Source organism: Ammospiza caudacuta, chromosome 1 (genome assembly GCF_027887145.1).
Source record: "Ammospiza caudacuta isolate bAmmCau1 chromosome 1, bAmmCau1.pri, whole genome shotgun sequence".
In the NCBI taxonomy this organism is placed as follows: domain Eukaryota; kingdom Metazoa; phylum Chordata; class Aves; order Passeriformes; family Passerellidae; genus Ammospiza; species Ammospiza caudacuta.
In genome coordinates this window covers 131,178,578-131,202,087 of record NC_080593.1, presented here as the reverse complement: position 1 = coordinate 131,202,087, position 23,510 = coordinate 131,178,578, and the positions used below count along the sequence as shown (strand labels likewise).

The following is a 23,510-nucleotide window of genomic DNA, read 5'->3' as shown; positions in this document are numbered from 1 at the left end:
CAAAGTGTATTGCAAAGAAACCAATCCACAATGATTAATGCTGAAATGTGAAAAAACAACAATGAATCAAAGAAAAGCATTCTGACCTAATTCTCCCATAATTGAAGACTTATTTTAACCACCAAATCCAATATGAGTTCAATAAAGCCCTGACTTCAGAAACAGGAACAACTACAGAAACCAGTTACTTTGTGTGTCAGCTGAGGATGCTATTGGTTCTGTTAAATGTCAGCTTGGGGTAACATTTAAATATATGCTAGACTTTTGAAAATCCTGAACATTAATTACATCAGTCAATATTACCCTTTTTTGAGTTTTCAGGGAAGTCATCACTTGCAATTTGTATTTCTGAATAAATTACTTGATTTGCATTTCTCTAAGTAATTATGACCAAATATATTTTGACTAGAAAAAGAACTACCTAGCTAACTAGCCAGAGCTGATGACTGTTACTTACTTAAGTTAATGAAAACAGCCTTAGATATTCACTGACTCATGGTAAAATCAAATCCCCAATCAGCTGCAGACCCAGAAACTACCCAGATCTTATGTTTCAATATTTCAAAGTGAAACCATGTTCTTTCCCCCCTAGAGGTTTTCAGGAAGAAAAGTCTCACAGTGCCAGATCACATCCAGTAATTAACTACCTGTTGCACTGTGGCAGCCAGAAACAGTATCTACTCATGACAGCCAACAGAACATCCCCTTCTACAAAGCAAATTACCAAGATGAGTGAAAACAGAGCCCTTGAAGATCAGAGCTCTGGTAGGGAACAAGTTCCTGTGAGGTAAGATAGGTGTGATCTTGCAGGGGATAAATGTGAGCACCAGGACAGCCCACTGCACAGGAGCCTGCGTCTCTCCTTTTTACAGTTCACCTTGCACTATCTCGTCCACCAAGTTGTTTCATGTCACTGGAAACAGAAATCTCTTCATAGCTGTTTGTTTTCCCTCTCAATTCCTTATTCCATTTGAGCTCATTAGTCTAACAACAGCTTGAGACAACAATCTGTTTTGGCTTTGAAGAGTGACTAATCTTGAATCTGTATTAACATCATGAAATTAATTTCTGGTGACAGCAGAGATAATTCTGTACCTGCACTTGCAGGATTGAATGATGTACCTGTTATCTTAATCATATTTAAGCACTTCAGCTGAATTTTGTGTTGCCTGGCACAATAGTGAGTACCTGGATCAAGGTTCCAAGATACCACTGCAATAATAAATAAATCTTATTTACCTACAGACAATCCAAGTCTTTATATTGAAATAGTAGAATCCTCAATGACAAGTAAGCTAAAGTTACAGAGGTAAATTCATTCTTTAGAAGGAGCCTTTGAAAGGGAAGACATTAATGTTTGCAGATATATTGAAAGGCACACCAGACCTTTTACAGTAACAGAGGCATATACAGAAAAAACTCCACTTTTATCAGACATTTATCATGTCCCTATTTAAAGGAGCAGCACTCATTACACAGTGAAGTTCAAACAGTGCTTTGGATTTCCTTCTGGTTTAAGACATGAAATATCTTAATTTCAAACACAATTTTTCAAACCTGCATGTCTACTTATGCATGCAGCGAAATAGGAAAGGCTACTTAAGGCTCAAACTTTGTTTTTTTGGTTATGTTTTGCTCCTCTTCATAAGTAACCTTAAATTTTGAGAGGCCTCCAGACCACATGGTCAATACCTGAAGTCTCAGAGAAGAGAGACAGCCAGACAGCAATTTTAATTCAGCAACAATACTGAAAATAAAACAGGCAAATCTAAAGAACCTGTACTCTAAAATCTCATTATAGCAGCTGCATGTTTGCCATTTCTTGTGTAGGAAAGTTCCCCACTGCTGAAATATTCATTATCAATGCACAACAAACTTAGTGAAATAGGGTAGTGTCATTACTGCTGCACTAATGCAATAACAAACCAAAACATATTTACTACATGTATTTATTTTTGGCATTCACCCATACTGAGAATACAATTACAAATTATGCAGATAATACATACAGAAAGATAATGTCATTAATCAAGATGCATGGTATTATTAACAGAAATGTACTTATTTAGACAAGTAAGTAATTTAGGTATCTGATGAGTTTATATTTATCTTTGTGAACAATGGCACCATAAGTGAAATACTCAGAAGAGGAATATGCTCTCACTTTTTGGTTTTTTTAAGATGGTTTCTTTTCTGCAGCATTGTGCTGTTAAAAAAGTATTGTGTCATTAAAAGTCTAACTTAAGAATTGAGATCAAGATTTATTCAGATGCAATTTAGAATGGGGCCCAGCTCCAGTGAAACCCATATCACCCATCAAAACAAAGACAACAACCCTCTTCATTCAAACCAATTAACAAGAAATAAAAATATACATGGTACCAGAACAGAACCATGTAGGTTACATTTAAATATATAATAAATGTTTTAAGTTATTTAGCAACAACTGAGGAGTGGCTAATTAAAAAAAAAAAAAAATTGATTCCTTAGGCTCACAGAATTAATTTTGTTTGGGATTTGCAAGGCAATGGCAAAAGAGAATTAGATGTCTAATCAGCATGGGGAGAGAGAATCCACTTTCTTTGAAAATCTCCCACTTACTATGCAATACCTTTCCAGCCTTCCTAAAGAAGTATCTAATGGATTTGTATCCCTAGGTTATTTACAACAAAGGGTTTCACAGCAAAATGGGAAGCGAAATAGGAATAGAAATACAGAATGGATCAAGATTTAACTTCATACAATGTTTCTAAATATTAGTATTTAAAACCCCTTTATTCTGCATCCTCAGAAAATAATTCATAAGCCTGTCTGTTCTGTCTGAAAGCAAATGAAATGGAAAACAATTCTAGAAAGGAATTCTATTCAATCAAGTTCTCTCCACAAACATGAAAACACAATTACATGGTACAGTCTGACCCTTATGGGAGGACAAAAAAATTATCCTTCATGATATACTTCACAATGACCTTACAGAATTATTATATACACGGCAGAACACCTAAATCACTTTTTAATTACCCTTACAAAGAAAGTTTGCTTAGCAACATTTCAACAAAAATGCAAGATTTTCAGCTCAAGTCTTCTTCTAAAGCACAACAAACAGTTCTATTCTATAAATTTTATTTCAGGCAGGTATTAACATTAAATTCATCTGGGGAAGACGCACTACATTAACCTAATAAATAAAGGAGTGATCTATACAACAGAGACATAGCAGAACTTGAACTGTTTCTCATTACTTTTATAAACTAGCAGACAGGAAACTATGGAGAGGTATTAAAATAACAATGGAGTTGCAGCTTATCACCATCTATATATCAGAAAGTGTTATTACATTATTAAGATTTCTTGAGGGGGACTTCCAACAGTATTTTTCTTTCAACTGAAGCACTTACAAAAAAAATCCAAGAATAGATTTACCTCTCTTCATAGAAAAAATAAACCAAATGTGGTTCTGTACTAGGATATATTTTTCATAAGCAGGAACTTAATATTCATAATGAAAGGCCTTTTCTAATCACAATATTTTATCAGAGAGGATTATCTTCACATCTTGCTTGCAAGTCAAGGTAAGTCAGAGGTATCTTAGGAATGCTTTAGAAATCAGTGTTTTACTTGAAATTAATTAATCCCTCCTCCAAAGGGGTTAATAGTAGGTACAAAAGGCAAACAGTATATACAGCTGCCACTGTCTGCACCAAGCAAATAATTCCAAGCTAAAAATAAGATTAGATTAGAACAGGGAAAAGGACTTGTGTACTTCTTTGCATTTGCTTCAGTGCACCAGTTCAGGCTGGTTTTCTACGAAAGGAAGCACCCCACTAACATAGTAGGCAATTCCAAGGGACAGGAGAGCGATGACAATGATGAGGAGCAGCACCCTCCAGAAGCCCAGGTCTTCCACAAACTCCTGCCACGTCGTGCGGAAACTGGAAAGAACTCCTTCACCCTGCTGCAGGTTTGGATTGAGCAGGGAATGGCTTTCCATTGCACTACAAAGGGTTAAAGTTAAAAATACATCAGAGTAAAGGAATGCATCTGTCAGTATGACAGTGATCCCACTAAGGGCATCTGAAACATTCTAGATTAAAAATCAAACTCCCCTACTGATTTATAGCATTGCTTCTGCTAAATCAAGACAAATTAGATCAGGAAAACACTTCTAATTCTAAACTTATTTTAGCTGAAAGGACATTTTATTAACCTGTGCAAAGAGAATTATATTTGTGTATGTATAACTGCACTGAATTTTCAGGCCTGCTAGCCAGAAGCCTTCAAAGGTCAGTCCCCATAATTCCTACTAAATATGGCTTAGTAAAATATAATGAAGCATAAGTTAAGACCTCAAGGGGCACACATTATTTGTTAATAAAACAAATTATGACTAAAAATAAACTCTGATTAATAAAATGGAAGCTTTAACCAATATTAATTGAGATGCTGAGTTCTGCAGTGACCTTTACTATTCTCCTGGTTATCTTTGTTACATGACCCTTCTAAAAAAGCATTAAAAAATCACAGAAAACAATAACTTTGGATAACAAGAAGCTCAGAAACTTTCTGAACAAGTTAGCATTGCTGTGTTTTCTGCCATATGGTGTTCAGTGACTGTTTTCATGTTTTAGCATTCCACTACCAATCTATCAGGCCCCTTAAATTGTCAGACTATAAATGAGGGAGCGGAATTCCCACTTTTCAAGAAAAACAAATATAAAATCTGAGAGAGGCAGTCTTCTTGACAATGATCACCTTTAGAAAAGATGTAAGTTGTTTCAAAATCCTGCACAGCCTCTTGTGTAATTCTCCCAATATTGCTGGTTTCACAATTATAACAGCAAACTATCTGTTGCTTATGAAAAATCTCATGAAGAATAGGAAAGCTTTTGCATAGCCTGACTTCACTTAAAATTTTGGCCATCTCCGCAGTCTTACTACTTTTCACTTGAGTGAGATTACATACATGGCTGTTTACAGGATCAGGCCCTGACAAACACAGAAAGGAAATGGTGGAATCAATCACATATTCAATGATGTCAATAGCAGAATATAAGCAAAAAAAAAATTCTTTTCCTCCCTTTTAACTGTTTTCCATTACCATATTCCTAGATATTTCTTACAAGACTAATAATAAAAATTTTTAAAAATCAAGGAAAAGTAATTTCCAAGTCAAAACTAATTGTAGAAATGCTGCTGTTCTTCTTGACAGAAATAAATTGAAAAGCGATGGTTATCAGAAAAAAGTCTCATTCACAAAGCTCTCTTCTAAGATTACACCATGGGAAAACTTCACACTATTCATACGGTATTTTTTCTCAGGAAGTGTAACCACTGAAGAACAATGAGCCTGAACTCCCACAACTTGCTCAAGTATTGCAGCATCATGTGCACAAGATTTCAGGAATTGCCTATTAAACAGCCTGCATTTTTGTTTTTTAAATATTTACCATGCTGTAAAGCTATTTTAGCTTACCCATAGGTGCAGGATTTAGTAATCTTCCTTGCTTATTATGATTTCCCAAGCAAAACAAAGGGTTTAGTAAAAGACAGCCCTTTGTGCAGAACAGAATTGCTTACTCTTGAGTACTAACTAGTTAATACATAACCACAGAGAGGTTAAATAAAGGTGCAATGCAATTTAAGTGGAAAGGTCACAGGCTTGCTCATTAAAAAGAGCACACAGAAAACATTTTTACTATTTTATATTATGACCCAATTAAAATAAATGTTATTCAATATATTTTTTCTTATTACAAAATAGAGCTGCATAAAAACTGGTAATGCAGCAACATGTCAAACAAGAGAAGAGTTTGTGCCACACAGCCCAGACAGATGTTCTGTGTCCAGCAGCAGGTGGGAGTTCACATTCAGACATGCTTGTGGCACAGCCACAGGTCCTGCTGGGCTGTGCAGAAGGACAGATGTCTGTGTGAGAGAGGGACAGAGGGAGCTCTGCCTCCTGGCAGCAGGGCAAAGCAAGCAAAACCAAATTTGACTTGGGAACAGAGCTCTGGCCTCTGCTTCCCGAGCAGCAGCAACTGCCTGTAACATGGAGCAGAAAACTGAAGGCAGAGACTGTTTTTAGAAAGAGTGTTATTTCTCCATAGGTTCATACATAATGTAAGAGTTCAGAGGGCAGAGGACAGAAGTCATAAATCTAAGTGTCCCTAAAATGTGAAAATAATACAAAGAAGGGTGGTGAAACTGTGGAGGTCTGAAAAGCCAACTGGTAAAAAGATATTATTTATTTATAAAGCAAACAGCACACAAGCTCATTTGCTTTGGGTCCTGTAGGCATCTGTCATTTGTTACTTTGAAAATAATGCATTTCAGACATTTTAAACACGTTCCCAAACAAGCTGGGTAGTGCACTGTTTATGTCTCTGTGCCTGTCCCCAAGGAGAGTTGCTGACTTCCTGGCCAAAGCAAACAATATAACATTTATGAAGGTCAAATAACAGAAAGGAAGCTATGTTTGTTAAAGAGACACCATCAAATCAAAAACCAAAATTTAAATGGGGCTGAGCTGTTTGTCCATATGTTTAAACAAAATCAGCCTAAGTGCATTTATGTGTGTCAAGACATTTTCAGTAAAAGTTAGTGAAGTCTGAAAGGTAATATGCACTAATTCTTACAATGCACAACCACGTAATTTTGAAAATAAAATTAATTTTCTGTTTCATGGTTTAGAGCAGTCTCTCTGACTGGTAAGGTCACCTGATATATAAGAAAGAACTTAATGGGAGTACTGAGTATTATTTCTGCAGTTTTGTTGGTTTCACCTTTTCTGTTTACTCATCTTAGATCTAACTCCATCTATACAGCTTCTTTTCTGTTTACAGTACAGCCTGTCTACATTTTCACATAAACCAAGCAACAGTTATATGACAAAACTCCCTGTCTTTTGTGATATAATGTTCCAGTAGTCATAGTTCATGGTCATCATTAGACAATATAAAAAAATCCACTTTTTTTTTTTGAATGGGGGTAAGCAGCATAATAAGACATATCAGAGAGCAGAAGTCACCATTACTTTATACAACAGGACTGATTGTTTTCTTTATGTAGTGAAAATGTCTTGTTTTGTGCTTCACTGCATTTCTCAGGGTAGCATTAACTCCTGGAACTGACTAATGCACCAAGCCTGTTCTCCTTATATGTTTGGTTTTTGCTGAGAAACTTTTTATTTTATAGCATACACCTTTCAGTAATTACAGTTGCATTGCTACAGAATCACAATTTATTACTATTGATTTCCTCACCCTCGTAACCCCAGGTTTTTGTCTATGCCATCTCAATTTTCCTTGTTTCTTGGTATCACTAACCATGCTTCTACTTCTCATGTTTTTGCTTTTTTATTTAAGAAAATTCAAAGTAAGCACAGTCCCAGAACCAGACTTTTAGGAATTCATTATTAACTTCCCTCTAACCCAACCATTTCCCTGAAATGATCAGCAATTTTCTCGAAATCCTCAGTTCTGCATTAACTATCTCTTTAGTCATCAAAATATTCTTATTCTCCATATTTTCCAGGACTGCTAACAATAGAAATTTTAGATACGATACCATATAAAAATCTTTATTCAGGTTGAGATTGATGAAAAGTCTCCCACCCCTTTTTTTGCATAGAAAATCATCAAAAGGATGTCAGGTTAACCTGTGATGCCACCATTTTGCATTTTACACTATTTCCCACTTGGCTTTGTGGTAGGTGGTAGAGTATTTGTGTTTGGGACTCCTAATGGAAAATCAGCCTTTTTTTTTTTTAATTTTACCATAAAATTAAAATCTCAATAGAAGTTCCTTTTTTTTCTAACATTGGATCGGTTTAAAGAGATTTTTCCAAAATTTAACACTCAATTTTGATTTTTGATTTTTCCAGAATTTAACACTCAATTTTGATTTGATAATGTCAGGCCAAATTTGATATTATCTGTTTTGAGGAATAAACAATCAAGTCAATCCCAAAAATCTAAAGCCATAAACATTATTTCTCCTGATAGTTATTTTTGTTTGGTAAATACCTTTCACTTTCAGCTGTCTGCATTGTCTCCAGCTTTGAGTGAGCTCCTCTGTTAAATCCTTTCACCTCCTGCTCCTCTAACGATTCCAGCAGTCTAATCACATCTTTATTCACACCCCTTCGTTTGGCAAGAACAAGTGGTGTTGCACCTTGGTGGTTGCTAAAACAAGCCCATAAAAAGACATAAGAAAATTTTAACATAGAAAAAAGAAATTTTGTAACAAGTCAACTCAGCATAACATATTACAATTTAGTAAGTCCTGAGAGCTGTTTTCTGTTTTATCAGACAGTAATAAATTCCAATCTATCCAAGTTACAGCACAATTGGATATAGAAGAAAATAAGTATATTTAGGTTTGAAATTGCACAACTCTTTTCCCCCTCTAATAAAATCAAATTCTTAGAACTCTAATCTAATTGGAATCTGGGTGTTACAGAAAAAAAAAAAAAAAAAAACCAAAAAAAAAACCACCCCAGTAGATTTATGGCAATGTTCAAGTTTAAGCTTAATTTCAAGAAAGAATTGTGCAATCTGGCTCCTAATAGTTCCTTTTCCATGAGGGTATTAGGACATGAGGCAGAAATGAAATAAAATACAGATGGTCCCACTGCTGCTATTAAAATAATACTGAATAGGTCCAGAGCTGCCTTTAGACCAGGAATTTCCACCAGAGCTGTTTGAAATGAGGAGAAAAAGTCCCAACCCACAACCCATAAATAATCGGGTCTACCAATAACTAGTTTTGCTGAGTTGAAAACACTAATGAGAGACAGGTGAAAAAGGGACAGATTTAAAAACTCAAAAGGTTTTGACATTACTCCTGGCTTTTGCACACATTGTGAATATGCAGAAAGTTCCACAAACAAAGTAATTCAGCACAGGAATGAAACAGCTAGTTATTTTGCAGCCTGAGAGCTTCCATCTGAGCACTGGCATCTGACAGCTGCTGGAAGCCAGAAGGAAAGAATATACAATATTCTGAGTCACAGACTTTGAGGGAGGGCAAAAACACTGAAAGGGAGCATTGTTACCAGAAGAGTATGGGAATGAACTGACACACACATATACTGTATTTTCTTTGTCTTAGATAGTATCACAATAGAAAATGGGGTGGAGAAATTCTTTTAAAGTAGTCAATGTGATTTTTTCTTTGGTGCCAACCACCCACACCTGGCTGTCTGGCCAAACCAGGGCAGCAATGTCATAAATGAGGCACAATTAGATACAGCAGCTCATATCAGCAGCAGCTATTTACGTTTGATTTGCTTGTTGCACAGACTAGCAGAAGTGGCCTCTTACTGTTTCCCTGACTTTTTATTTTGCTTTTTTTAAATTAAGTGGTATCTTTGTAAAATAGAATTGCACCAAATACAGCATTTCAGCAACAGCAGATTTATATGCAAGGCTCTGGTGACAGAAGACTAATGTATTATAAAAGAAGTACTGTAAAAAGTGACTCACCAAATATCAATTTTAAGTCCATTAGAAACTAGGAACTGGATGGTATCAACATGGCCACACAGGTGAAGGGCTGTGTTGCCCTGGTAATCAGTGGCCAGCAGGTCAGCCCCAAATTTATGCAAGAGCTGACAGATGTCTACATTTCCTCTGGCTGCCGCCAGGTGCAGGCCAGTGCGGCCCCGGCTGTCACGGATGTTGGGGTCAAAGCCACTCTCCAGGAGCCGCTTGGAGTAGTTGAAATCTCCATCAATGCAGGCCTGCAGCAGAGGCACGTTGGTCTGCGAGGAGTCGTTCACAAAAACGTAGGACATTGCTCTGACTCTCTCAGGAGGAGGGGAGCAACCTGCAAGCAAAAGGGTGAAGAAATGATGGTGAAACCAGGCAAATAAACACAATGCTAATATTCACTAGACTGCTCAGGTCCCAAACAAGAATGCAAACTAGCTTACAGGTCAACTCTGAAACCCTCCTGTCATCCACATTAACTTTGTGTGCTGCATTCCCTTCTGGTAAAAAGAAAGAGCTCACACCTCTGGAAAGAGCAGCAAAGCTTTGTTAGGAGAGGAAACTGGTAAGATCTCTGCCACAGATGCCAGACAGGTGATTAGTTTTCAACCTAGTAAGGAACCAGTAGTAGTAGTGATATTAAAGGGCAAAACCCCACAGATTGGGACAGAAAGGAAGAATTTTTCATAAATGAGGAAACTCTAAACAATTCAGTCCACTGGTACAATCACACTAACTGCAATTTTTACCAGCTATAAGCAAAGCTGCTCCAATGGATTTTCAACCTCTGATTTTGAACTTCAATGCACAAACTACAGTACAGATAAAAATGGTAAATAAAAATACTAATTTCTTCATTCTGCAATAAATGTATTTTTCAATAGTCTTTGAGAACATTATTTTTACAGTGTCAGAGATACACAAACTGTAGAACAAACAAGAACAGCAATACAGAACACAGAAAACTGAATGTATGAGGTGAAATTGCCCACTGAAAACTGGAAGTGGGTGCAAGGAAGACAATGGTAAAATCAAGCACAGAGCTACTGTGGGTTTGAGCAGAACCTCAACACAGAGAAATACAAATGCAGTTTCTCTGGCTTAATACTAAATAAAGGATTAAGCCCTTTTCTGTATCAGGACAGACATAAAAGATGAAGACAAATGTTTCACCATGGATTACTTGGTATAGAATATTTGATGAACTATGATTTCAGTTTTGCAGAAGAGTATTTTAAGGGTGAGTCAAATCATGATGACACCGCATGCTTACGGGACACAGAAAAAATTACTTGAAAACAATAAGGAAAAAGAGAATGGTTTAGCAAGAGAATGGTAAAATGTTCATGATGCAATTTTAAGCAATGAAAACATCTAGAAGACTAGACAACAGTCCTCTTTTTGTACTGCCTCAGAGAGGTGGAAAAAATAAAAAAAATCATGTAAGCAAGCAAAATTTCTAGAAGAAATCTCAATTGATACATGACAAAGTTAAAGTGATAGGAGGGAAACATGATTTTACTAGATGAGCTTGGAATAGAAAGTGAACTGAAATGTCATTTGAAACAGTATTTTTTGCTTGCCCAGGGGTTCTGTTCTGGGCTCACGGTGTAGCAGTGTTCTGATTAACTATCTGAATCTCTTATTAAAACTGCTATACACAGATTTAAATTTTCTCATCTATATAAGGTATCCTTCCACACCAGTGCACTCATTCAGCCAGGAGAATGGAAACATGGCCAGTAGCCAAAGAATTCAATTTAAAACCTCTCCTTTTATGAGAGTTCATAATGTCTATATTTTATAGCTCTTCCCCCATGTTTTAGATCAAATTCAAGATCAAAGTACCTCCAGAAGTAATTTCAAAATATGTACACACTGGTCTGAATAGCAGCTCTAGCACTGGGGGCCGTTGAGTTTAATAAATCATATTTAAACTTCACTAGGCTGTGTTTCCTATCTGGACAAATTCTGCTACATATATCAACACTTGTCTAGTTTTCCAGTGCGGTAATGCACAACGTTTTTTTCTTTATTGGATGCTGAAGAGAAAGAGATAGAAATAAATTCTATGTCTTGGTATCTGTATAAGGAATGATTCTAAGCAGAGTACATTCCTCTGGGCTGCAAGTATGTTTTGAAGCACATGACAGTACATCACTGGCTCAAGAACTCTTTTCCACAACCATCTCCAACAGCAAGTGGCCGGTTCACTGATACACCATAAAACTTAGTGTGAGACTGGAGTCATGCAGGGCACTGACAGCCTCCTTATAACCCTATACAAAAAGAAAGGAAAATGTAATTACTTAAATTTTCAGTGAATATGTTACAACCCCCTGGATGCTACAAAGCTATGATTCCCAGCTGACAGCAATTTCAATTTTCTTGCCCATTTTCCATCCAAATCATGAATGATATGAGAATTTTTCTTCCACTCTGCTCATCCAGTGTTCACTGAGAAAAATAATGGGCCCAGTTTCTCTGCGATGTGATTGTGACCTTTATATTCTGCACTAAATCTTCCCTAAAGCAAGATCATTGTAGATTATAAATCATTTTAAAACCTCCAATTATCAGCCATAGTAGCAGCATATCAATACCACAAACCCCTACTCACACTTGACAAAAAGTGGTTTGCTTGTAAAATAATGCTTCATTGTTTAAACCTGCTTAATAAAACAAGGCCTAACATAAATCAACATGAGAATATTATACTGGAAGAAATGTAGGCTGTTTGAGAAACAGCATGACATGCTCTGTTAAATATAAGCTAATGGCTGTATTTTCATACCAGACGTGTGTGTCTAGTAAAGCCTTAGAGAATTCCCCAACTGTGATGAAACATTAGCTAATAATACCTAGGAAAAAAGTCACCTCCTTATCTTCTCAGAAAAGGAAGCACAAATACTAGCAGTTAACAGAAAGTGCAACTGGAAGTCATTCTGATTCAGAATTTATCATCACTAAAATCTAGAACTGATCACTCGTGTAGAAGACTAAAGTAAAACCTTAGTATTTCACAGTAAGAAAGACAAAGATGAAGCAAACCCTTCTTCCCAATACTTGAAGATTGTGGACTAAGCAAATACATTCACAAAAAAAAATCTGGACCATCTGGTTTGATTTATCTTTGTGATTAAAAAGATTTTTTCTACTAACACAATTCTATTTCACATATGGCTAGCTAACCTGTGCCAAATACAAGCTGCACACAAAGCTGAACTATGCACCATCTTTAAAATGTCAGTCCCAAAACAGCATGGTCTTGCCTTAAAATTAACCCAACCTAGCAAAATTTCCTGTGTAAGAAAACTCATTAAAAAATCACAAGTAAAATTAATTAGATATTTTTCATTAAACAAATGGTGATTGCACTTCTGCCCACAGTATCAAAAAAGCTTATTATTGCAATGATTATCTGATACAACAGATTCAGGAGCAAAATTTAGAAACAAAACAGCATTAGCCATTCAATTTAAATTGCTTCTGAAAGGTGAATGAGGTAACAACTCTGAACCTGTCCATAAGCTGATATCCTACCAGTAAGGACTGATTTCATAAGCATCAATTAGGACAAATGGACTTGCATTAGTAATAAGACACAAAATATTGCAAAATGACCATCCTGAACATCCCCAAAAAAATACTACTAGTACTTAAATAAATCTAATGTTTAAAAACAGAAGTAAATCACTGCTTGTAAAAATGCATCACTATCTACTGAAAATGTATCTGTTAAATAATATTTTTTTGTTAAAAAAAGGTTTGCTCTTAATAACTTGGTGACTGAAAATCAGTTTTGTGAAAAAAAGTAAATTCAAAGACATCCTCCCAATCTAGAAGTATTCCCATTAGAAAGGCATAATGTAAGAATGCATTTTCCCTAGATTTATACATTTCTTTAGGCCTCAATACAATGTACTTCTTAATTAATAACTTCAGAAATTATGCTGTAAGCCTCTTCAATGACACATATAGCACAAGATAATTTAACCAAGCTGTTTTGTTTTCAAAAAGAATGCTTACATTAAGTGATTCTGAAAAAATAATTTATTTACTAGGAGTCAGTTGTCTCTCACTAAACTGTGCACAATGGTAACTCATTGTCACACACTCATCTGTTGCAGGACACATTCTCATCTGCAGAAGTCAGGAGCGATCTTGAAAAATTCAAACCACAGAGTTAAATGCAAGTTCTGTCACTTCTTAAACTAGTCCTAAAATTTGTGTTAACTGTGCACAGTTTTATTTTACTAAATATATGCTGTGGTCTCTGCTTTCTCCCTAAGTCCAACAGCTACCAAACAGCCCAAGGAACAGGAGAGAAAAGCTGGAAAGAAAAACAGGAGAGAAAAGTTCTGGAAAACTAGTTTGCCCCACTACATTCAGGAAAACTGAACTAACTGCCCCTATTTTAAAACAACACATCAGTACCACAGAACATTATCAGATCGCTCCATTCTCAAGATTTCTCACTATTAATACAAACTCTGACATCTAGAACCCAGGCATCAGTAAGATCACCACTAGGGAAACTGCCACCACCAAGAAATGGAAACTAAAACAAATCTAGGAAATAGTAATCTCCTCTGCCAGCAAACACACCATACATATTACTTGCAAAATTTGCATTTTTCAACTCCCTTGTGGAAAACAGCATCCTCTTTCTGTAATGCACTTTGAGAGCACTTCAGTGGCAGTGCCTTGCAGAGCTCTTCCTCTTCATTATTTAATGAAAAACATTCCAGTACTTTGCTTAAAATGCTGAGGGAGAAATTCCTTGCTAAGTTTTCAAGCACACGCGAATTTATGTGTAACTTACTGAGAAGTCATTTCACTGAATAAATATTATATTTAGTAAAAAATGATGTGATCAACTCATTTCCATTTAGGAAAGAACTCCATTATGTACATCAAAATCCACTTAAGTTCTGTATTTTCTATTAGAAATCTTTATCTTTTCAGTACAACTAGAATGGTTTTATGGCTCCACCAATATGGAACTGCTGCTAAAAGCAGCACCTCAGACTAAGCACAGCATGATGCCTATTTTACACACTGCTATATTCTGCAGATTTTCCCTTACTAACTTTAGCTATTTTTTGAACAGTTTCTGGATTTGAGGTATCACAGCAGGTTTATAACACCTACATGCCCTCTCATGTCCCTAGTCAGCCACATGGGCAGGTGCCAACAGAATAACATTATTTATGCCATTTGTTTCCAATCATTACCATTCCCTTATGCAGACATGAGACATCCAGGTAATGATCTCTTGATGTCAGGACCATCCTGTAAGTAGAAACTCTGGGACACTGCACCTACAAAGGACTTTACAAGTACAGGCTACAAAGTGCTTTATGAAAAAGCTTTAACAACTATTGCTGCTCTTATGGATCAGCAGATGATGGCTTTGGGAAACAGGGAGCTTTGCTCATTATTGCTCACTATGTCAACACTACAAGATAAAAAATATACAAGGCCTCAAATGCCAATCCAGGGTTGCAGGATGCTTCCCCAGTTAAAACAGTACAAGCTTTGTGTACTCAGGTACACAAAAAAAAGGGAAAAATAAGAAAGAGATCATTCATTTAAAATGCCTTTATTAACAAGCAGATTCACAAACATTTTATCCTTGCTAAACTTAACTGGTAATTCAGTTGCATTACATGTTTGGGCACATTTAACTTCAATCAAATATACAGCTAAGTATTTTTGAACATTGCTCATCTTCCATCTTCTGTACAAGAACTATTTAGGAAAAAAGGCAATTTACAGATTTTTTTCAAATAATCTGTAACTAATTCCTCACAATTGGTTCAATTAAACCAGTATATAGCTGCAGTACTTCTCTGATCATTGTGGCCAGTTTGAATACATCTTAAAGTGATTGAATCATACAAGTCATAATTATCAACCTCTTCACAAAGCTTTACCTGAACTCCTTTTTTGTTTCTGCTGGGAACACGTAGGGTGTATGCTGGTCAAGAAAATATTAAAGATTACTACACATTGTTTTGTTATTGGTTTAATAGTCTGGTTATTAACAGAGTAACGAGAATTTGTCCCACTCTTAATTAAGCGTTTGTGTTTAAATTCGCTGCAGCCTCGGAGCAGCCTTCTGGAGCAGACACTGACTGAGGAGGGCTGTGTCCGGCTGGCTGCCGAGGCAGGAGCAGCACGGGAGGCTGGACGGACACTGCCACCACGTGGACTGCTGGATTCCTGTCCGAATGGAGGGACAAACAATCACAGAATGCCGTGAGGGGGGAGAGACACGAACAGGTCACCTGCCACGGCCAGGGACACCTGAGACACCACTACCCGGGCTGCTCCCAGCCCCAGCCAGCCTGGCCCGGAACACTTCCAGGGATGGGGCACCCACGGCTCCTTTGGGCAACTTTTCCAGTTGTTCTTCACCCTCACAGGAAAGCATTTCATCCTTATATCCAATCTAAACCTTCCCTCTGTCAGTTTTAAGCCATTCCCAGTTTCATGTCCTTGTAAAAACCCCTCTCCACCTTTCTTGTAAGTCCCCTTTAGGTACTGGCATGGTGTGTAAGCCGTGACTCACACACACCACTTTTTCCACACTTGTGGTGTTTTCTATTATCCTGGGAAGAAAATTATGAAAGGCCTGAAAATAAGATTTTATAAAACTTTATTAAAAGGATTCTGAAATTCAAACTGCTACTTCCTTGCAGTATAAACAGCATTCTCATTTAATCTCTGATTCTCTATTAGTGAAATGAGAACTAAGGTATGTTGCTCGAGTTCTGAAACTAAAGGTATTAATTTTAAAAAGTATGTATTTATGCCTGTTTCTTTAAAAATACCCAAAACTAAATCCAAAACACCCCCCCCACAAAAAACCTAGTCCTTACCTAGACAAATAGTAAGTCTGAGATGACATATTAACTAACATGGGGAAAAACTTTCTGTGTCCAGGAGGAATCATCAGAAATCAGAACTTAATAAAAGCAATAAAGCAAACTAAGATCCTGTGACCAAATGATTTGTTATATAGTTCATATTTTCTTACTTTTTCCCCTTATAATATATATATAATAGCTTATATGTCCTTAGTCATGCATAACCTTGATGACATGGCCTTAGTGTAAAACATCAAATCTGGTTTAGTGGCTAGTGAACAGAAATAAGTCACTTTTAAAAGCAGATCTCTCCTAAATTTGTGAGTCATTTATATCTAACTGTATGCTGGGCTTCACCTTTGAGAAAATATCTTGCTCTGCTTATTCATTGAAGTTCATTATTTTATACCACCAATGCATTTACATCAATGTACCAATGATAAGACAACTAAGACTGTCAAACATGCAACTCTTACTACAAGTCCTGGATACACATATTTCTGTTCAGAATTTTCATGTTCACACAGTAAATCACTAAACCAGTTTATCAAAGACAAATAGTAAATTGATAAATTTACTCTTTCAAATATTTTAAATATCTATCAATGCATCCATCATGACACTAAGAATGCAACAGTATCACAGTGGATTTATGTGACAAGATAAAATGGTAACACTATTAAGGTTGTATGTCTAACTGCTATATACATAGTGATACTACCTTTGCATAAATAGTTGTTTCACTATGCTTAGACTCAAACGAACATGTAGTAGTAAAAGTGACTGCCCAACTTCAGTCTAAAGGGACTGAAGGGAGTAAACCAGCAGCCTAAGCATTCTCAGGACAACAAGCAGGTCTGAGGAGAATGAGAGGTCAGGTTCAAGCTCCTGATCTGCACAGGGGCTGGAATTGACCAGAAATGCAATGAAAGATGATTGAAAAGAACCTGAGAGTGAGGTACCTCAATTGATGTTTACCAACTGCATCAATTTATCCTGCTGAGCCTGAAAACAGAAGACATCACATATACAGGGGGAACTTCTACCTTTAGATAACTTAGTAAGTAACAGTAACTCATCTGTAAAAGACCCAATTAATATTCAGCCTGAAACCCAGTGTCTAGTCAATGAACAGCAATACCCATGTGTCGTGGTTTGTGAGGAAGTGAGTTTTTTTGGGATGCTGTGGTCAAACCAATAGGTGCTCAGATTTGAATATTGGCACCTGGTGTGATGACTGAGGACATGGATACGCCTCTGAGAACACAGGGGGTTAAAAGCAGAGAACTTCCAGGAAAACTTTCTGAGAAGGTGCCCGGCAGGGCAGCATGGGAGTTCTGGACAGGCAGAGCCTGAGATTTTTAACCCTTTTCTTGGATGATGGAAACCTTACAAATGCTGATCCTCCTGGAGCTGAATGAAAGATAAAGATGAGATAAGAGGAAACGGGCCACAAGAGAAGTGGAGAAGAATCTTGGGTGGGAGGAGGTGATGGAGTGGCCTTTGGCTGGACTTTTCTTGTACAGCCATGGACAGAACCATTTTTCCTGTGACACAGAGACTGCATTTAGGGGAGGCAATGGCTCAGAGCCAAGGGAGTGCAGTGATGTTATGTGTAAGAGTGCATGAACAGAGACAACAGATGAGGAGGGTGGTTGGTGCCCTCGATCTTCTGTGGAGAAGATCTGTGTTCTTGAGACCCCTTGGCCCGAGGGGGTGAATTTAGGGGGGACAGGTGTCCCAAAAGTGAGAGACTGTGCTCTTTTTGGAACTGGACCAAGCACCCTTGAAAGGAAAACCCTAGAAGCAGCTCTGGTCCATGCGCAGTGGTGAGAGCACTGGGCATGGAAGGAAGGTGTCACGATGGCAATGATCTCCAGGCGGTGCCACGTGTGACAGGAAACACAAGAGGTCTCAACTGTGTTTCCAGGGGAAGCCTGTGGCACAAGAGGGACTCCTCACTCCTCGATGAACTGAGAATTGATTATCTAAAGGGTGGTGATGGACTGAGAGTTGGTGATCTGAGGGATGGATGTATTGGAAATTTGGTGGGGGGAGGAGGAAATGTTTTTGGAAGGTTTTCATTCTTTCTTTGTGTTTCTTTTTACTTATAGTTGTAGGTTAATAAAGTTTTCTCTTCTTTATTTCTAAGTGGGAGGCTGCTTTGCTCTATTCCTGGTCACATCTCACAGCAGACACCAGGGAGAATGTATTTTCATGGGGGCACTGGCATTGTGCCAGCATCAAACCATGACACCATGTTTCTTTAAAGAGGTTCGACAAGTTCTATTTGAGGAAGGATAAGGAGAAACTGTGAAAAAAAGTCCACATCAATTATGACTTCTGTGAATAAAGAACCAACATAAAGCAGCCACAGCAGATCCCAGCAAAGGTCCTTTTAGGCCTAGTGTAAGTTTTGAAATGGTGGCAAAAAGCAGAGGCCAGAAAGAATAAAGAATAGGGCAAGCATATATAATTTTGCTTTTTCTATTCAAAATGGATGGGGTTTTTATGTATTTGGCTCCACCTCCACCTCTGAATCAGCTCTTTCTCCTCTTCAACACAAATACTTTTAATACCAACAACATACTCTGGTAAGTTCTCCAACTCAGTTCTTATGAAGAAAATCTTTTGGTCTTGCTGAAGCAGGGGCTTGGCAGCTTCCCTTGTGGACCCCCAGCTCTGCTGCAGGAAGAACAGACTGTGCACCTCAGCCTGTTCTTTTCCTGCCACTCATGATTCTACAGGCCTTCATCACAGCCTCCTCCAGGATGAATTTTGAAGTCCAGCTTTCTTGGTCATTCCTCATTTGGAAGGGGGTCTGGGTCTGTGACCATTCTTGTTTTGCTTCTCTGAATCTCACTCATTTTTACTGTTTTGTGAGCTGGGAGACAGAGCAAGGTTGACTCAATCAAGGTGTGTGGGGTGAACCCCTGATTAACAAGTGTCATGAGAAAATTCTTTGCTTTGTTTTTTACTTGTTTCTTCAGTAATATTCCACTGTTTGTTTTCCACTTTTCCACTGCTGCTTAATGCTGTTGCTACATTTTCATGGAACCATTCATCAAAACTCTAAGATACTGCTCATTACTGAGAAGTAATGGGAAGGTAGGATTCTCTTTATGCTGAGTCTCTCTACTTACACTGAACTCATGTGCCAGTATATTATCCAGTTACTCAGTTTTACAGGGCTCTTCTGCAGCTTTTCATAGCTGACTCTATCTTTACAACCCATGTCCTGCCAAACACTACCACCTTGTTGCTCGCTGCCTTTTCTAGGCAGTACATGCAAATTCCAACAGTTCAGAAGCCAGAACAGAACCATGCAGAATTAGTATTATTCCAGTCTTACTGACCATAAGTTGACTAAACTGATGTCCTGGATGAGGCTGATCTGGCTCACCCAGCACTCTGCTTTCAAGAGCAGCCACCTGAGATCCTCCATTGGGAGAGCACGAGCCTGGCTGCTTCCTGCAGTCCATTCTCCATTCTTCTTTATAATTTTTCAACCTAACAACTTCTGCATGTAAGAAATGTCTTTGATGCTACACACATTCACTCTCCTCAAAAGCCTCTAGTATGGTACTTTGCTTTAATGCTTCCAGAAGATCCACATAACCTCTATCTACAACCCTACTCAGTAACCCTGAGGAAAAGCTGATGAGTTTTGGATGTAGCAAAACTCTGAAGATGTACCCATTCTCAGAGAGAACCAGCCCCTAAGGTACTAACACATAACACAAACAGGCATTTTCTTCTGTGGATAAAAAACTCCAAGGTGAAGAAGACACACAAGCATTTTACACCATCCACGGGAAGCCCATACACCCCAAGCCATTCCTGAAATGTCCTGCTGCTCTCCTTCTGTCACCATCCACTAGTGCTGGTCACTGAGCAGACACTCTAACACACTCTAAGAGGTCTTGAGCATGCTGAAGAATATCATAATGAGCAGTACAGGATTTATGCCTTTGAGTTTATATTATAAAATTCAGCTGATGTAGCTGCATTACTTGGATGTCAGAAATGTGCTGACTGACAAAACTGGTGTTTAAGCAGCTCTGTTCCACAACCAATCAAAATTTCATTGAAAAAGTGAAAGAAAAAATGCCACTTGGAAAAGTGGTGCTGATAGATGAATGATAACAGAATCTAAGTCCTGTAAGTACAGACAAGGCTGCAGTGGGGGACTGCACAAGACAAAACCTTTTTTCCCACTTATTTATTAAGTATCATCTCTAAATAGCAAAGCAAACCACAACAAAACTGACCATTTCAGTATCTGTGCTCTTGACTTACACACACAATAAACACTCACAATGGAAATTTGGTGGAACAAACCCATGCACTCAAGACAGGCCTGCTGCCTACTCTAACAGCATTCTATGGATGGTCTCTCCAGAAAGCCCAGTGCTTAAGGGATCACGTGTTTCACATAACAGGTATAAACCAGTGCCCTCTCAAACATCTTATGTGCTTATTAACTGATCTATCTGGAAGTGAAACATCCACAATCGAGATCACGTGGGGAGATATTAACTGACAGACTGACCAAAAGAAAAGAGTGACAGCCCTCAAAATTCCAGCATACCCAGATCCCTAGAAGAGCTTCTAGTAGTAGTTCACTCCTTGGACAATCAAGTACCTCAGGTCCTGAGCTGCGGATGAGGACTTCAAGGCCACAAGTGCTCAAACATTAAGTTCAAAAGAACTTGAGGTGAGATAACACAATTACCTTAAAGCACTGCTTCAAATCCCTTGCTCCTGCTGATGAGACAACTTTAACTGAAGGACACCAAAACCTGAAGAGAGGAAATTTCTGTCACTGATTACAGATCAGAACTGAATTTTAGAGTCCCCTCTTGCAGAGGCAAACTCACACTGCTCTGGTAAGAAGACAGCAGATGCACATTCTACACTTCAACCTTCACCTCATCTCAGCGTACTCATCACACCTTTTCTTCGACACAAAAAAGCCAGCAATGAGCCATTGTCATTTCCTGACTGTCACGAACTCTACTATTCAGACTGAAAACATTACTGTTTTTTTTCTTCTAAAAAACAATTTAACAAGTTCTTGCTAATAACCTATTTCACAAACAAACAAAAAAGAAAAACTGATCTATAGTCTACAGGTAACACTAAACTTAGGCCTCTGCTGCAGCAAACAAAAATATTATTTTTACAAACCAGCCACATTCCATCTAGTAAGTGTTCAGTTTTTGCTCTTCCTTGACCTTTTGGAAGGCTGGTCCTAAATATCAGTGCTCGCTAGAGGTTAGAAATTTTCATATATTATTCATCTTTAAATGTATGTTAAATTATTCATGTATTAACATGATCCTTTAGTTCAATTTATTTCCCTCACCGTGTTTACCTTGCTGGTTAAACAGAAAACAAAATTACAATTATTCTGCAAAATTTAAAAAAAGCCAAATGCCTCTTCCAACAGACTTTTAACTTCCCTACTTGACCTTGGCATATCTTCCTGTTTCTGTTCCAGTTTTTTTGCTGGGAATGATTAACATTATTCAAAGAATTCTAGAGTTCTGTTCATGGGTAATAGTAACTCCTTTAACTGGATCACTGTGGTAAGCATTTACTTTTTCTGCAATTCAATATCTTGTAGCTACATAACATTCTTTTGTTTTGTGTTGCTTTCAACTGGTAAGAATTTATTCTACAAATTTTTTGCTTGCAATGTAACGACTCTAAACCTTCATTCTTTAAATTGTTATTAAACTTACTTCATATCCTTTTTCTCAGGATCACCCAATTCTTTCTGGGTAGTACTATAACCCTCTTCAATACTGTCAGTGCTTCCCAACTCCCCATCACTATCAAATTAAGACAGTAAAGTTTTAATTGCTACATCAAGGCCTCTATTAAATATTTTGTAAGATTGGTCTTAAGACTGATCTTCAAATAACTAATTTTATACCCTCTGCTACTCAGATTTGATGGATTTTCGATTCAATATTACTCACCACAGTTTGTTTCTAGTTACTTCCCTATCCTGTCTACAGTTCAGGCGTTATCCCTACCTTTTCACCACAATAACAACGTGCAGCAGCTTTAGTGTGGTCTAGAAAATTAAAAAGGGAACTACTCCATTTCCCATAAAAACAGTAACTACTTCATCAAAGACAGTTATGACAGCAGGTTAAAACATGTATTTCAGTCGCACTTATCTTGTTTACCCCTCGAAACCACGTTCAAAGTCGCTCACTTACCAATGCCCCGTCAGCAGGGCGGCCCCGTCCCCTCCCCTCCCCTGAAGGCTGGCACTGCTCCCGCTGTTCTCCCACCAAACGGCATCACAGCGCTCCACCTCTCGGGCTCGCGGGCCGGCCTGTGCCCAGGGCCCGTCCTCGGCTCCCTCCCCAGGCCTGGCACGGGCCTGTCGCGGTGACAGCGCCCTCGGTTCCCTGCCGTGCCCTCCCCGGCCTCCCGCTGCCGCCCCGGCCCCGCGCTCCCGTCCCGCTCCCGCCGTACCTGCGCGGGGCTCTCGCGGGGCGCGCGGCGCCGGGCGGAGCGAGCGGCCGGGCGGGCGCGCGCGCCCCCTGCTGGGCGGAGGCCGCCGGGGACTGGGCACGGGGCAGGGCCGCTGTGCGGGGCCGGCCCGCGAGCGGCTGGAAAGCAGGATCAGCGGGGCCAGCAGGAGCAGGGCAGTGATCGGCCCCCCGTACTCGGCTCTGGTACGGCACCCCTCCTGTACTGGGCCCCTCATTCAGGAAGGGCACTGAGGAGCTGGAGGAGTCCAGGGAAGGGCAGCGGAGCTGGGGAAGGCTCTGGAGCCCAAGCCCTGAGCGGAGCAGCTGATGGGGCTGGGGGTGCTCGGCCTGGAGCAAAGGAGGCTCGGCCGGGACCTGAGCGCTCTGCAGAGCCCTGAGAGGAGCCTGAGCCCAGGGGGGTCGGGCTCTTCTCACAGGTAACAAGAACAAGGGACAGCACAAGAAGACATCGCCCCAGGCTGTGCCAGGGGTGGTTGGACATTAGGAGGAAACGTTCTTCACGGAAACGGCGATTAGACACTGCCCGGAGAGGTGGGAGAGGCTCCAGCCCTGGAGGTGTTTAAAGACTTAAATACTGGACCATGGTGTGGTTGATAGGGTGGTGTTCCGGCAGAGGTTGAACTCGATCT

At 38.8% G+C, this 23,510-nt stretch overlaps 1 protein-coding gene across 2 annotated transcripts; it reads right to left on the bottom strand.

The window, feature by feature from the left end:
• Positions 1 to 1,950: 1,950 nt before the first annotated feature.
• On the bottom strand, positions 1,951 to 22,879 carry ANKRD46 (ankyrin repeat domain 46). Of its 2 annotated transcripts, XM_058806165.1 has the most exons (5): positions 22,600 to 22,648; positions 21,102 to 21,168; positions 9,486 to 9,828; positions 8,025 to 8,183; positions 1,951 to 3,995 (listed from the first exon to the last, which is right to left on the bottom strand). In XM_058806165.1, the coding sequence occupies exons 3-5, from the start codon at positions 9,794 to 9,796 to the stop codon at positions 3,779 to 3,781; spliced, it is 687 nt and encodes a 228-aa protein (XP_058662148.1). In that variant the 5' UTR covers positions 9,797 to 9,828; positions 21,102 to 21,168; positions 22,600 to 22,648; the 3' UTR covers positions 1,951 to 3,778. The 2 variants fall into 2 exon arrangements, with proteins under 2 accessions (XP_058662148.1, XP_058662157.1); XM_058806174.1 differs by lacking the exons at positions 21,102 to 21,168; positions 22,600 to 22,648 and adding an exon at positions 22,862 to 22,879.
• Between the last annotated feature and the right edge of the window lie 631 nt (positions 22,880 to 23,510).

Bases quoted from the DNA above. Each gene is read 5' to 3' on its own strand.
- ANKRD46 (XM_058806174.1), bottom strand. From the start codon at position 9,796: ATGTCCTACGTTTTTGTGAACGACTCCTCGCAGACCAACGTGCCTCTG. The intron at 8,184-9,485 runs GTGAGTCACTTT...GGCTTGTTTTAG, and splicing joins GGACTTAAAATTGATATTTG to CAACCACCAAGGTGCAACAC. The intron at 3,996-8,024 runs GTATTTACCAAA...AACCCTTTGTAG, and splicing joins CAGACAGCTGAAAGTGAAAG to TGCAATGGAAAGCCATTCCC.